This window comes from Meleagris gallopavo, chromosome 7 (assembly GCF_000146605.3).
Source record: "Meleagris gallopavo isolate NT-WF06-2002-E0010 breed Aviagen turkey brand Nicholas breeding stock chromosome 7, Turkey_5.1, whole genome shotgun sequence".
NCBI lineage: Eukaryota > Metazoa > Chordata > Aves > Galliformes > Phasianidae > Meleagris > Meleagris gallopavo.
In genome coordinates this window covers 11,552,275-11,567,503 of record NC_015017.2, presented here as the reverse complement: position 1 = coordinate 11,567,503, position 15,229 = coordinate 11,552,275, and the positions used below count along the sequence as shown (strand labels likewise).

Here is a 15,229-nt window from a genome sequence, read left to right as displayed (position 1 = left end):
GATATGGCTAGATTAAAAGGTAAATCCAATTTAACCAACCCCCGTAGAAATGGTAATCAAATTATACTGCCTCTAAACATGATAAATCTGGGGCTTGGGCCCTCAGGGCAAGAGAAGGTGTTTTGCAAACACAAATAAACACAAAGAAACATACTAAAGGGAACTGCTAAATCAATGAATGAATCGTGACTTCTACCCTCCATCCCTCCCACAGGGTGCTTGATAAGCTGCTGATTGCTTCTAAAACATCTACTACCAATGTTGGAAACTGATTAAGCAGCTTACAAAGCACTGGGGGCTAATAGACAGGCCCACCAGGGAGACTGCAGCTCTGGAGTTAAGTAGCTTGCTATTTCATGGCTTGATTATTAGAGATGATAGCAGAACATGCTGAAAGGATGTAGAAATTTGCTTTAGATGACTGGTCTTTTTATTTTATATATGGAATCATTTCAATTCAGTGACTTCACCAGCCAACAAAAACCTGCGGAATCTGTGGCTCTGTAGTTTCCAGCTCTGAGTGCAATTTGAACTACATCAATTTAAGAAATCAACCGAACACCTCGAACTCACTATGCTGCCTGATACCCTGAAGAAAAGGTAAGGTTGGACAAGTGAATTATCAGTGGAAGAAGCTTAAAGTAACGTGTTTTACGTGTCATTGACAACAGCATAGAAGCAGATGGTGCCTTGGTCAGCTAGCACATCTTACCTCATTGCTTCCTTCATTGTGTATCTAAGCACTGCAGCACATTCACCTTGGACTCCCTGTCCTTTTCAGTTCTTTCTTCTTGTTTAATCTTGTATGTGACAGAATTCTGCTGTTCAGGCAGATGTATTGCAAGCTGTTCGCTTAGCTCAATCAACACCAACACAAAGACACGTTCTGTTGGCACATTATTTCTTCCATGGTCATAGTAACACTGCCTGGCTTTGTAGTGTGCTTGATGAACTTTCTTTTTTTTCCTTTTTAGTATTGTTGTAATACCTAGCAGACTTACTTAATAGGCAGGTTGCACTAGGTACTGTACAAACTCAAATTCCTAAAGAACTACTCTTTCAAGCAAAAAAGTAAATACTACTTGTCACTACTCGTCTCCAGTTGAGCTCCAGATGAAAATTTCTCCCAGCAAAGTTTTCTCTTGTGGCCTATTTCCAGTTCTATTTCAACACTGCAGCTCTAGGTTTTCTCTCTCAATACTAACCAATGGCCCTGTTAGCCCACTTTTATATCAAACCATATACCATGGAGATCGCTTTAAAGTAAAGCAACTTACATTTTGGTTAACTTGAAATGGGAATATACAATTAGCATTGAAGAAGGTGGTAAGAGAAAAGTAGAATTAATGAATGAACTTACCTGCTGGAGGTCTGCCAGAGAATAAAGATGGATTTGCTGAAGAAGATACTCTCTTGGAAAGATCCTGAAAAAGAGAAGAACTGATGCACTGAAATGCTTCTAAAAGTTAGGGTTTTTTGACTGGGAAACTCACAGATTTCCTCCCTTCCCCAAAAGACTGCAGAACAAAGGCATTAGAATTTGTCATTAACTACTTTTCAACATTCCTCAAGGACACAGCTACTCCACAATTTCCACAATGAGAATGAATACCACACCAGTGTCATTTGCCAACACGTTTTCCACCATAAAATTGACTGATACAGATTCCCTTTTGTAAGATATAGAAAATCTGTATTGGAATAAACTTTACAAAGACTTATTTGAGAAAGTTATATTTTTCTTACATAAAACATGGTTTCAAACAAGACCATTGACTATTGTCTGACAGACATGTGCAATAAAGCTAAATTACGGAAACTGAAACAGATATCCTTAAAATGACCTGTTATAAAATGAACAACGAGGTTCAAGTAAGTGTACAAAGAAAATCAACTTTGTAAAGTCAAGTGGATACTAGCAAGAAAAGTTTATGAAAACCCATGCATCTGTTGGGAAGAGAAAAAGTATCTAATTAAAATGTCTATCTTTGTGTGAACAGAGGCACAACCAGCTAACCAGCTTTATTTTCCATCTGCCTAGAAGAAATGTAACACCATGCTTAGGTATTCCACTGAGAAGATAATCACATCACTCTTAGGGAAAAAGAGAGGAGAGGAGAGGAGAGGAGAGGAGAGGAGAGGATTCACGCATATGTAGAATAGCAACTACTTTACAATATATATTGTTTAGAGAAGAATTTCCTATGCTACAATCACGACAATCACATAGTTTTCAGGTAACACAAAAACCAAATTACTGATCTTATTTAACACATGAACAAAGCTCTGATGAAGATCAGTTTGCAGTGGTAGAACTGAATGAACATAAAGTCCATTAGACATAACCAAAAAGAAACCGTCAAGATACTGAAAGATCGATATGAATTTGATGATAATATGAAACTAATGACAAAGTACACACAAACTCAAGAGATTTTAGAAACCGGAACAACATAATTAGCTCAACCACAATTTAGCAGGCCTAATAGCATCAACAGCAATCTTTGACAAAACACTGAATCTCACAAATAATGGAAGCACCCTGTTTCATCCTGCTTATCAGGTGCCTTAAACAACTATTTTAAGGTGATGCTTTTAAAGCTGTCTTAGAAGGATTAGGACTTTCCACTGCTGTTAAAGTAAGCGGTATGAAATCTCGTCACCCTTTTTGTGTTTTTGGAAAAAAACCTAATCTTTGTTGGAGTGGGAAGGAAAGAGAGCTGCAAGCAAGGCACTGACAACTGGGCACTGCCAATTTCATGGCACTCTTCTGGAGCAAGATTATGCCCTTGCTTCTTCTTAACTCACCAAGCACATCTGCCCTACCCAGCTGTTTCTCAGCTGCTGTTTCACTAGGTCAGTACATTTTCCCCTTTCATTTCTGTGTGCTATGCCATTGCTTCAATCAGAGGTGAATGTGTTTCAGTGGCTCTGCTGCATTGTGTCTTCATTATACATTTGGCACAGTGTCAAAGATAGCTAGAAACCAGTCAAAAATCCAGGTATCAGACAACATGTGATATTTGGATTCCTCATTTACATGTAGAAGATTATTAAAATTGATTGCTAAGATTTAACTCCGAGCAGCATTTCAAAGCCTTTAGTATTCTTCAGCTCTCATACAATTTATCTCATTAAAATTTCCCCTTTATTCTCCCCTGATCACACACAGGCACTAAACAGCATGATAGCTTTGCCAGGAAGTGTATTATTTGCTGACGCCCTTACAGTACTGCTAAGGAAAATAATTAGCTAATGAAAGATTTCCTTTTCTAGGCTACAGAAAGTCTGTAGCCTGAATAGCCCACAAGGCAGAAACTGTCAATGACTAATATCAGTGACTAACATCACGTTCCTCTGCCTTCAAGGACTGCATTTTATTTCCTGCAAATTGTAACTTCTAAAAAGCATGCTGACAAAGAGCAAACTAAGGATCAAGTGATGGCCATTGCCAGAGGTCTCAGCCAGCACAGGCCCTGGTGACAGTCGACCTCTCCTCGCATCCACCTCCCCTCCTGAAACATGTGTGCAGCAATAACTCTGCAGACCCAGCATCCAGCACTCGTCCTTCCTTCCAAAACTATTTCCAGGAAAATAAGTTGGCACTACTCTCTCAGTCTAATGTAAGGCACAGAAACACACATATGAATGACACTCCAGCTAAAGGAATACTTACTTTCCAGTGATATGGAAACTGAGGCATTAAAAAACCCTCAGTAAGTAGGGCTGATATGGTTTCAGATTTGCAATCTTCCTATGGTCCGCAAAAGTTGAGAACAAACATGAAAACACTTCAATTGTCTAAAAGCTCAGTCCCTGATCTCTTAAAATATAAATTACATGCATTCACCTCACCTGTTGTGAGCTGAGCAACAAAATGTTACAGAATATTGGTGAGAAGGTTCAACCTTTGCTGCTATACCACCAACATATGCCTCTGACATTGTAGGCCAAAATAATAAAGTAGAAGACATTACTTTCAGAGCAATTGTTGCAACTTGGGAAGGCTCTGCTCCAAAATATATGTTTATCACCAGCATTGTCAGCCTCTAGTAGGCGGAGAACAAGAGCAAAGGGCACTAGAATATGAGACATGCATATTTAAAAGATTAAATACCAGACAATGCATATTTAAAAGAAAACAACAACCTAACAAATACTATAAAATGCAGGAAATCCACACTGACTAAGCAGTCCAGTGAACAAGAAAATGAATAACATCCAGCGTTTCCACAGGTCTTCCATAAAAGTTCTCTAAATCTAGGGACATGACTATAACGTATTTTGCAGTAAGGGCACACAGGAATAATTTAATAATTCAATGTCTCTCCCTTTCTTCTCTCAAGATACTTCTTCTCATGCAGACTTCAAGTCTTTCATCTTCATCCTTCTGCCAACAGTAATTGAAATTGAACACAGGAAACCAGACATCAGAGTACCGCAGGTGAGATGGGACTCACACAATCACTGTGCCATTGCATTAGCATCTGGACAAAGTATTACATAGCATCCAAATCAGCCTAGAATCACATCTGTGGTTAAAATTGTAACACAGACTGCAGAACAGAATGGAGTAACTACACTCAGAAACAATTCACTAAAAAATACATCTCTACTTTCCACATGAGAAGGAACTTTGAACATGCTTGGGTTAATTTAAGTCCTCTGTCTGAAAAGACCAAAACACGTGTTTGCATTCGGTACTTTTAAGTTTTTCTTTTGACATAAAGGTCCTTTACAAACACCAAATGGGAAATCTCTTGCAAGTCATTTGAAAGCAAAAGAAAATACGTCCACTCTGTAAATCTTTTGATTGATGCTCTATGAGACATGGATTTTTTTTTTTTCCTAAAGTCAATTAAAAGCATTCATAAACAGTGTCCTTTCAGTCAAATCTTAAGGCACAGAAAAAACTCAAAGTGAGCTAGGCAGAGGTCAAATGCAAGATGTTAGGACTCATCACAATAAAAACCCAAACTTCTGCTGCTTCAGAATGTGACCTGTGACCCCTGAGAAGCAAATGGTATCGAGTGCACGTCCCACTAAAAGCACCTCCTAAGCTTTCACGAGGTTTGGAAACTGCCAGCCCAGTTTCATCACTGATGCAAAACAGAACAGTTATGAGTCACAGGATTGCAGTGCTGTAAACCCTGGCTACCAGTCAGAATTAAGTCTGCAGTGAACAAACTAAGTTCAATGCCAACCAGCCCTTTAGCTTTGCCAATCCCCATGAACAATGAAATCCAAAGTCCTGTTGGTTAAAGGTCTTTTAATTGTTTTATTGTAATGCAAAGAGAGCAATCAATGCGAGCAGGAAAGAAACTTACCATTCTGAGACTTTGGGTCTAACTAAAACAGAGTATTAAGCATTCTCAGATTGCAATTATTATTATTTCTTGTTTGATATACATCAGCCTTCAGGCAAGATAGAACTTGAAATTTCAACTGTTTCCTTTCAGAGGATCTTATCATGTAAGTATTTGCACAAACAAAGGTTATCTTTTAGTGTCCTCCTGCAAACAGAATCACCGATAAGGCTTTGCTTTTTGCATTTGGACAAAGTGTGTAGTCATGGTGCTTTGTTAGCACTAAGTAATTGCTCTGCATTTAAAGCCTGTTTATCATCAGCTTGGGTCATTTTTCTCCAGTGGGTTAAATACCCCGACAGCTTGGCTAAAGCTTCAACTAATTAATCTGCTTAAGCCTGACACTATAACCAAAGTACAAATGTGATAAGGAAAGTGAACTCTTCTTTTTACACCACAATCAAAAGAAATCAAGTTAGCTGGTTGGTGGGCACAATCAATTCTCTACCAAAAAGTCTGCTGAAAATGGAGATGGAGGCAGGGAGGGAAGGAGAAGTTGGCACCATGATTTCGTGTGCCAGCCAGGAGCGTCTTGTTTGGCCAGGTTGAGATTTGCGTGGTTGAGCTCTGATTCATGGGAGATGCAGATGCACCAGTCTAGCACGCTGCCACATTCAGAAGTTCTCTCCACCCCTCTGCAGGAAGCTGCTACACCCGCAGCTGGCACAGCACCCCAGATACCAAGTCCATTTCCTCAGCCAGCACTGTTTGTAGGCTGGTCCTGCAACTTACACCACCGCCAATTTACTTTTAAGTTACTGCACCAGCAGGCAAGACAGCACACTCTGGTTTCTGCCATTCCCGCTACACTGAACACTTTTTTTACCCCCTACACAAGAGGCAACAGAACCTCTTAAATCCTTGCATTGTGCACCTCTGACAGCTGTGATTGTGTATGCAGCAGGCAGGTAGGAGAAGCTCATGCTCTTATCTCTTTCACCGCACCTCAAATTTTTCAGAATCACTTTAAGAAGTGGAGAGGGATATAAGTAACTCGACAGTGAATTCAAATACATGGGTCTGTTAATTTAAGTTACAGAACAGCAACAAAGATGAGGAGGAAAAAGTAGAATGTTTTACTTGCATTGCTAAGTCTTATAATTTTATTCAGGCTTCTGCTATATTGCATTTCCTTAGCAATCCCAGCTCCTAGGAGTACAATGGGAGAAGAGAACCCCAACTTTCCAGTCAAAAAAGTTACTCAGGGAAGTAGGATCCTGGGAAACCTGCTGATTCAGAAGTCAAAAGCAAATAATAAATTAAGAAAATTAAAATAGTAATAAAATTTATAAAGTATTATTGATTTACTTCTTGATGTATTTACACTAGATTGTTCTGTTTGTTGCTTTTTTCCCCCTCAAATCTAGGGTTTTGGTTAAAAAGGCACTTCTGAACCATTTCAATTTCACAAGGGAACTCTTCAGGGAGCAGCCGTTCTCTAAATAACTTCAACCCACACTAAGTGCTAGATTGATTACCAAGCATGTCCAGGTAAAGTAATTTTTCATGTTGTTATAAAATTCCCCATGAGCATTCCTAAACCAGCTAATCTTTTGTCAGCAATCCCAAATCAGGAAATAAACTCCCAGCAAAAATGCAATGTAGTAAGTCTTTTCCTCTGTGGTTATTTCAGTAAGGTTAAGGTAAAATTGTGAAAGGAAAAAATTACTACAGATCAAACTCAGGAATCAACTACCATCAATACTAAAAGCAGGATGCAGAGAATAGTTAGAGACACAAGTTTCATCTTGAATTCAAAATAGCTTGAAAATAATCTTGAAATCAAGTTGGAGAAAAATCCTTGAAGTTCCCTACTGTAAGTTCTGATATAAAAACACTACAATGAAAATGGCACAAGTAATATTTAATGCAGTGTCCACAAGCAATAGGAACTTCTTTTTAAATCAGTATATTATTTTAAAAAGTAATCTAGTCTCAAAAAGAGAAGGAAAACTCCAATTTTGAAAGAAATCTAGTACTACTGATCTGCTTGACAAGGAGGTGCAGATGTACCCCTAGACCAGAAAATGCTAACATGAACATGAAGATCCACTGGAAAAATATATCTCATCTGTCCCAGCACACACCTCAACTGGATGCTTACAATGGTAGAGCACTGGCTTGTGTGCTTTCAGTTTACCCTTGACTTAAACAGATTGCAGTACTGCCTTCTGCCTGCGGTTGCTCTGGCATCAGTCTTGTTGCTCCAGAAAGTTGAAATGAAAGCTCAAAATCTACTTTAACTTCATACTGAGCCCTCCACAATTTTAGCCAAAAGTATTTTTAGGGTGTTATCTTAAAAGAAGCCCACAAACAGTTACTTCTTCAAAACAAACAAACAAAAAAAAGAATTGAAACAAAGACGTGGCCTGTTTCTAAGAGCTCCACAAACAAGCATGCTTCATTTTAGCTAGTGCAGTGATTACACACAGTACCTACATAAAATAGTAGCACAAGCATTCTTCTCTGCGTTTTCTCATTCTTCCTTCCTTTTTAGGTGTCATTTGGTCTTAAGACTTGATCCTCTCAGAATATCCAGATATTTTCCTTGAATGTATTTCTCTCTCCCTCCCTTCTCCTAATCACCTGTGCAACATATTTCCTTTTTTCACTCCACTCATGGCCGTGTGCTATGAAATCACATCCTTTTGTTGCTCTCCTTCTCGAATTTTCTTTTTACAGTCAATTGCTTTCACAAGCTGTGTCTTTGTTCCCTTGCTTTGGAATTTTCCACTCTCCAAATGGCTTACCCAATGCAGATAAAATGGTGAAAAACACTCTCTTTTGACAGTCTGAATATGACTTAATGACCTTCTGTTGTTCTTGGTCTGAAAGACAACCTGATGTAGCCCCAGCTTCACATATGTGAGGTATTTGGTTGTATAGTGATTGCATAAGATCAATCAGGAATTGTATGATGTGTTTAGACAGGTTCTCCAAGTTCCACACAAATATTTTGAAAATAATCTATCCTTGTGTCAGAAGTGATATGTCTAAGACCACACTGTAGGAAGTGACAGGACTCTATCGTTCAGAATAGCTGAATCTGGGCTTGTTCCGTATTGTGCTGACAAACCAGCAGGCTCAGCCAGGACCATGGGGCTGCAGCACTGGAGGTGTACCTTTAACTTCCTCCTGCAACTACAAGCTCTAATCTGGCTTACTTATAACACACTATGCAACATATCCAGGTCTCTGTGAAGTTTTTCCATGTAGTTTCTCACCAGCGTACACAGAATGTCTGATTACAACAGAGGACATTAGAACGAGCACTAATGTGTTGCAGACTATCTTACCTCATTCCACTGCCATCTGTCTATAACATCTGGGCTACCAACACTGCAAGTTCAGGTGTGTCGTTCAGAGAGAAGAGAACTCAGAGCTCCAAAGTAAATCTAGGTTACACTACCCTACAGCAGACATGGAAGTGCCAGAAGGCCACCCCCTCAAAAAAAAAAATATAATAAATAAAAATAAATAAAAAATAAAAAATAAAAAATAAAAATAAAAATACACTACTAGCAGGTCTTTGCCCACAAGAGCCTTCAACAATGACAAGAACAGAGGAAGACAAACTATGGCATAGGAACACAGTTAGCTTGTTTCAGGGTGTGAAAAAAGAAAGAAAAGAAGAAAGTAAAACCACAATAACGCACCATTCAATACAGCTTCACAGAATAATTTAATCATTCAATGGACTTGGGGATTCTTGCTCTTTCCTACCTATCCACTTTATTGATGTAATCTTGTCTGCTTGTGCCATTTATTCATCTACCTTGGAAGCTATGGTGGGATTTGTATAGCTCCACTTGTACTAAATCTATGTTGGTTCTAGGTTTTGTCTTGTACACTTCTGAACAGAATCCACACAAGCAAGGCAACCAAAACAAGCGAGAACTTGTTGAGTAAAGACATTTGAGGCAAATTATGTCTGTTGCAATGTTGAAGTGATGGCTACAACATAACAGGCGTAACGACATCCCTTGTAAAACAGGGTGCTCACCAACTGGCTTGCATCCTCAGCAGGCCAATCCCTGGGGAACACTGCTGATATGCACCAATGGGGGGCTTTATTTCTCCTCTCAGCCAACTCTGGTTTTCTTTACTTTTTTTTCCCCTTTGTAAATATAAATATAATGTTAAAATCTGGAGGAGCCATAGGTGAAAACAAATCATTATAAATAATGATGACCACTGTTTTACTGTAAGCTGCTAGCTACTTCTAGGATTTCTTCAGCTTCTTTTCCTATTTTCCTTCCTTTTTTTCCTTCCAGTCTTTTCTTAGTCAGTTGCTTCTTCAAAGCCCAGTCCTAAGTACCCTACCAGATGCCAAGATTCACAAAGTTCCCAAAGTACCTATCTTTGCACACAAGGCATTATAAATAACACTTCTACATTTAAAGCAACTGGATCCTAAGTTAACCTGGTTTATAACCATCTGGTATTCTTCATAAAAAAATGACTTGTAAGCACCATAAACAGTTTTGTCTTCCCAGAGGACATCAAGAGTTTCCAAGTTCATTGCCATCTTCGTTTTGTGATCTGAGTTCAAGAGCAAGGTATAGATTTAAAGATGATGATAATGCAAATAGTATTAATAAAAGAAACCTCAGAGTGATATGCTTTTCCCTAAAAAGGCAGGCTCTATTAGTGTCTCAAAGGCAGCAAGGTGCCAATACAATTAATCAGTCTGTTTTTAGTTCTCCCTAGACAGCAATATTAACAGTTTGTTTCAGTCTGTTTATATGGGCCTGACAGGTCTCCAAGATGCTGTGTTCACTTGCTAGTGATTAATAGTCATTCACATACTAGGTGAAGACCAAGCAGAAAAATAATGTTTTCAGATCCAGATAGATAACTGGATTTTTTCCTCCCTTCTTTAATTTCTAACTCGGAAATGGTAGTATTTTTAGAAATGCTGTCTCTTCATTTTGTTTCTAAACTCCTTTTTTAAAAACTGGTCCACGTGATGAACCAAAGATAAATTTAAAGTGACATATTTACTTGTCAGTTGTGCTCTGTAAAGCCATTACATTGATAGAGAGGGTCTGCAGGCTGTGATACTACACATACCAAATAAAGACACAGGGAGCAGTTCTTGCTTCCGGGAAAAGGACTTTTCTACCTTTCCATTTCTGCAAACATCTTTCAGGAGACCTGAAGAATCAACCGAGCACCAAAACTCACTGCAATGGAGAATTCACAATCTGAGAAGAAGCTGAACACTAAAGTGCATTTTGTGCTTTTGAAACATTCCTTCAGTGACTTTTTCAGTGCTTTTAACAAATCCCACCAAATCAGAGGTGCTTCCTTTGTATAAAATCAATGTCTTAATATTCTCACCCTCTCTCTCCATCACAGAGTTTTAATTTAAGACAGGTGAAGGAGCCCATAAATAAGAAAACAGAGCATGTGCTTCATCCTCCCCTCCTCCCCCTTCCTGGGTGTTTCATTCTGATACAGGGAACAAGCCTCCAGTAATGTCCAGCCAATACAACCACTCAGGTACAGCCACAAAACAGGTGGTCACACGTTTGCCCATGCTGCTGCTACTTCTCTCTTTTTTTTTTTTAATTCAAAGTTGGATGCTTATCATGATACTTCTGTGACTTTTTTTTTCCTGTTTCTCCCCATGCCTCTACCCCAAGAAAAGATCATGCACAGATTTCTGTGATAATTTTTGTCTGTTCTGTCTTCTCTCCATTTCTCCAGCACTTGCCACCTCTACTCTTTGGAGGCAAGTTTCCCCCCGAACTTTGACTCAATTTCTTTATTAACTCTTCATTTCCTCAGATCTCTCTTCCTTATCATCTCCTTCCTTCAATTCTGGCTCTTCAAATCTCCTTCTCCTGGCTTTCCGTCATCCCTGTGTCTCTAGGTCATAAACTTCTCTGTTTAGATCTCCTTTGATCTCTCTTCTTTCGCTCTCTTACTTAAGTACCTTCAGCCTCTTCTGACTCCTCCTGTCCATTTTAATTAGGATTCACCATTAATCAGAGGACACATTTTCTTTTCTGCCACTTTTTCTTAACAGCAGTCTTCATAAACCACCTTCTCCTTTCAGTTTTATTGCAGTTGAAGAGGATGGCACACGAAAATAATTGTAGCTGAAGAGTAAGAGAGCTCTGCATGATAATACTATAGTCTGAAATAACAGGAAAAAAAAAGCATCCTAATTCTTAAAATGCTGTGAGCTGCCCTATAAAATAATGGGGATTGTGCAGTAATACATATACAAACACATACTGACAGTCCAGAAGGTCTGATGCAAGAACTTAGTAGTAGAGCTCTCTCCAGAAACCTGCTGTTATATTGTTCTTGATGTGGTTACTCAAGAAACAGACAGTTGTTCCACTGAATGGCAGACTTCACCTCACACTCACCTAGGAGTCTCCTCGTCCTCTCAGAGAATTCAGATCCCCACCATCCCTAAAAATTACGCTCAAAACACAGTCACTGATGGCATCTGCTTTCTTGTCCTTCATAAGTTGATGGTTTCAAAGCAGTGGCTTTCTTATTTGTGGACTTGTCTCACTCACAAATGCTTAGTGATTTATTTACCACTGGGTCAGCTACATATACCTGAAATCACTTCTCACAACATAGTGTAGCCACAGCTACCTCCCAATCCTCTTTAGAAAATCTAGGACAAAACGAACCTTTATTTTTTTATTTATTTTATTTATTTATTTTTTGAAGTCACCACTGTGTCTTGAAGGTTTTAAGAAGACTGTTCATTTTTAGCTTGTTTTCTTCAAGGAAAGTTCAGAACTATTAAGCTGAGGAACATTTTCCGCTGTGCTGTGACTATCTATTTTCCAATAAGATATTCGTGCAAAGTCAAGAAGCCTGAGCAGGAGTAAAAAATGCTCACCACAATGTGTGGCCCCTGGGCTAATAGGAGTTGAGAACAACTTCAGATACTCAGACCCTATAAAACCTACTGGAACCATTTTCTTTGGCAGTAGAAATCCCAGCTGCCCAGCAAAGTCAGATCCAAGCATAACACCTTTCTAAATGGGTAACATCTTCAGAACTAGATTATGAGGGGGGGGAAAAAAAAAACACAACAAGAAAACTATACATGTTGTCTGTGGTTCTTACCTTCTACGAAGATCTTCAGCCACTGCTGCTCTGCAGCTGAACAAATAGGCTCGCAGAGATTTTAACTGCTGTCTCAGGCGGACAACAGTTGCCAGAGATTCGACGTGCTTGTACAACATGGGATTTTCCTGCTGGATATCAATCAGTGGCTCCTCATACACATATTCCAGAAACTCTTTGGCTTGCTTTGATACCTGAAAAACATGCAACCAGTTTAGACAAGCTTTCCTCGTAACTCTTTTTAAGCAGATCTTCCCTTCTGTGTTTTGTCAGCCATTTTCTGCATCTGAAATATTATTGTTAGCAACTACAAATGAAAACAGAGCTGAGAGAGAGCCAACTGTCTCTGCTTATAGCCAATTCAAACTTCATCAAGCCCATCAAAGCTGAATGCCTGAGATAATTGCTTACTTATCCAAAGTACAGCAATATTTGCAGCCACACATTTTCACTGCAGGGTAACACAGCTCACTACATGTACTTTTAGGCCTTAAAACTGTGATCATCGAGTTTCTTCCTTGTTAATATTTTTATGCTTGCTCTCCTTTGGAAAGAAGCAAGTGAGCGAGTTAAGTGCCAAGGCACAACACCAGAAAAGGAAATACATACACTGCAAATCCAATCATACTGTGCTGTCACAGGATACAGAACTCCAGAATAAAGTTCTACTGCCTTTGCTACATGCTCAGCCAGTGTGGCTAAAATAATGGGAAAAAAAAACATCTAAATGTTAGCGGTATTACTCATTTGCAATGTTTCATTTGCAAGACATTTTTTTAATGTCATTTTCTTGAGTGTGCTTTGTTCTATCTCCACCTCTAAAGAGCTACTGTGATCCTGATAAATTAATGAGAGTTTTATTCCCACTAGAAAAGATATTCCTGTTTCTGAGGTAAGAGATGAAAAACACTCATGTCTCATTTCTGCATTTTATCACATCTGGAAAAGAGAAGATGGGATTATCTGAAATAAGCTGCAAATCACTTGAAACTGTGCTATAGAAATACTGTGTTCCACAAATCAATTAGTCCTTGTGGATCTTTAAATCAGTGTTTGCACTGTCAAGTTGAGGGAGGGCTAACTATGCTATCTTCTGTGAAATTAATGAAAGGAGAAATGGCACACTACAGCCTCTTGAGACTTAGGACATCATTTCTCTACCAGTGTTGTAAGGTAGGAAGCTGGTAAAAGCAATATATGTAGGTCACTTCAAAAGTAGTGCCTCCTATTTATTTCCATGGAAACTATAATAGAAACAAAGACCACAACAACACTACTTGACAGAGCAAATTCTCAGCTACAAAACATTATTTTTCATCACAACCATCACTATTTTCAATTCACAGCAATGAATAGGAGCCTGTATGCTACCCTTGTAAATATCTGCACTAGCACAGGTGACCCACAACTTCACAGCTGTGTAATGGCATCACTGCTACAAAAATGTTGCCTAGCAGTCCATCATTCATCAAATGGAAGTCAGAAGGTGAAAAATTCAAACTATATGGTGGTCAAGGTAGAACAGTCCAGCCAACACCAGCAATGTGCTTCACCATCTCTGAAAAGATTTAGGGCCTGGTGCTATCCTGTTGCAAGAGAAAGGTTGTCTTCTCATCTACCCTGACTCTGGAAGTTCAAGATCAGCTCAGCCAGTATTGCAATGTATCAGTCAGAGTTGATGGTTTTCCAAGTTCCAGGAAACGAAGAAGGACCACCCTTTTCCTATTCCAAAAGACAGCGTCCATCACTTTACACACTAAGAACTGTGTCTTGAACTTTTTCTTTGATATGGAATTCACATGCACCACTCTAAGGACTGCTGTTTTGACACTGGTTCACAGTGGTAACACCATGTCTTCACAGCAATTATGTGATCCAGGAGACCGTCACTTTCAGCCTCAGATTGGTTCAGTAGGACCTAAAAACTTGCGTAAAGTCTTATTTCTGTTCCTATGTGAGCGTTTGTGGAACCCACCTGGTGCAAACTTCGCAATATTCAAATGTTCCCACCATCATTTCCAACACACTGAAGCCAATACTCAGCTCAGTACACAGTTCCTTGGTTGTAATTTACTGATTTGCAGGAATGACTTTGAGACGCTTCTTTTCATGGTGGGACAGATGTGCATAGTCATCTGTGCGCAATGTGGCTTGTCTTTCTGATCATATCGCCACTGCTGAAATGCACTACCCACCACCTCACTGTGTTCACATCCACTCTCTGGTCTCCATAAATGTTCAGCAAGCACTGACGAATGTCAGTGGGTACCATTTTTTCCACATGAAGGAATTCAGTGACACACCTTTGCTTCGTATGAAGCACTTCCATGTCAGATACCATTTTGTCAGACTGCCCCTCTGCTGACAACTGTCACGTAGTAACAACGTGTAATGGGATACTGGTGGGAAGGTTCAGTCTCTACAGCCATATCACCATCTGTCTCTGACACTGTGGGCCAACATAATAAAATAGAAGGCATTACTTTCAGAGCAGCCCTTGTATATCCTATAAAAAGCAACACTCTAAGGAGAACTAGTTTTAAATATAACAGAATCACAGAATCACAGAATTGTAGGGGTTGGAAGGGACCTCTAGAGATCATCGAGACCAACCCCCCTGCCAAAGCAGGTTCCCTACACCAGGTCGCACAGGTAGGCGTCCAGGTGAGATTTGAATAACTCTAGAGAAGGAGACTCCACAACCTCCCTGGGCAGCCTGTTCCAGTGCTCCGTCACCCTCACCGTGAAGAAGTTCTTAC

At 39.4% G+C, this 15,229-nt stretch overlaps 1 protein-coding gene across 4 annotated transcripts in view; it reads right to left on the bottom strand.

The window, feature by feature from the left end:
* PLEKHM3 (pleckstrin homology domain containing M3) overlaps positions 1 to 15,229 on the bottom strand; it is a 99,006-nt gene that overhangs the window by 48,183 nt on the left and 35,594 nt on the right. For 3 of the 4 annotated variants that reach the window (XM_019617016.2, XM_019617017.2, XM_019617014.2), the window contains exons 5-6: positions 12,471 to 12,664; positions 1,361 to 1,424 (exon numbers count right to left, since the gene is read on the bottom strand). In XM_019617016.2, the coding sequence (XP_019472561.1) occupies positions 1,361 to 1,424; positions 12,471 to 12,664 (258 nt within the window). Of the gene's footprint in view, positions 1 to 1,360; positions 1,425 to 10,926; positions 11,512 to 12,470; positions 12,665 to 15,229 lie in introns of those variants that run through there. The other variant, XM_019617019.2, reaches the window with a different exon arrangement.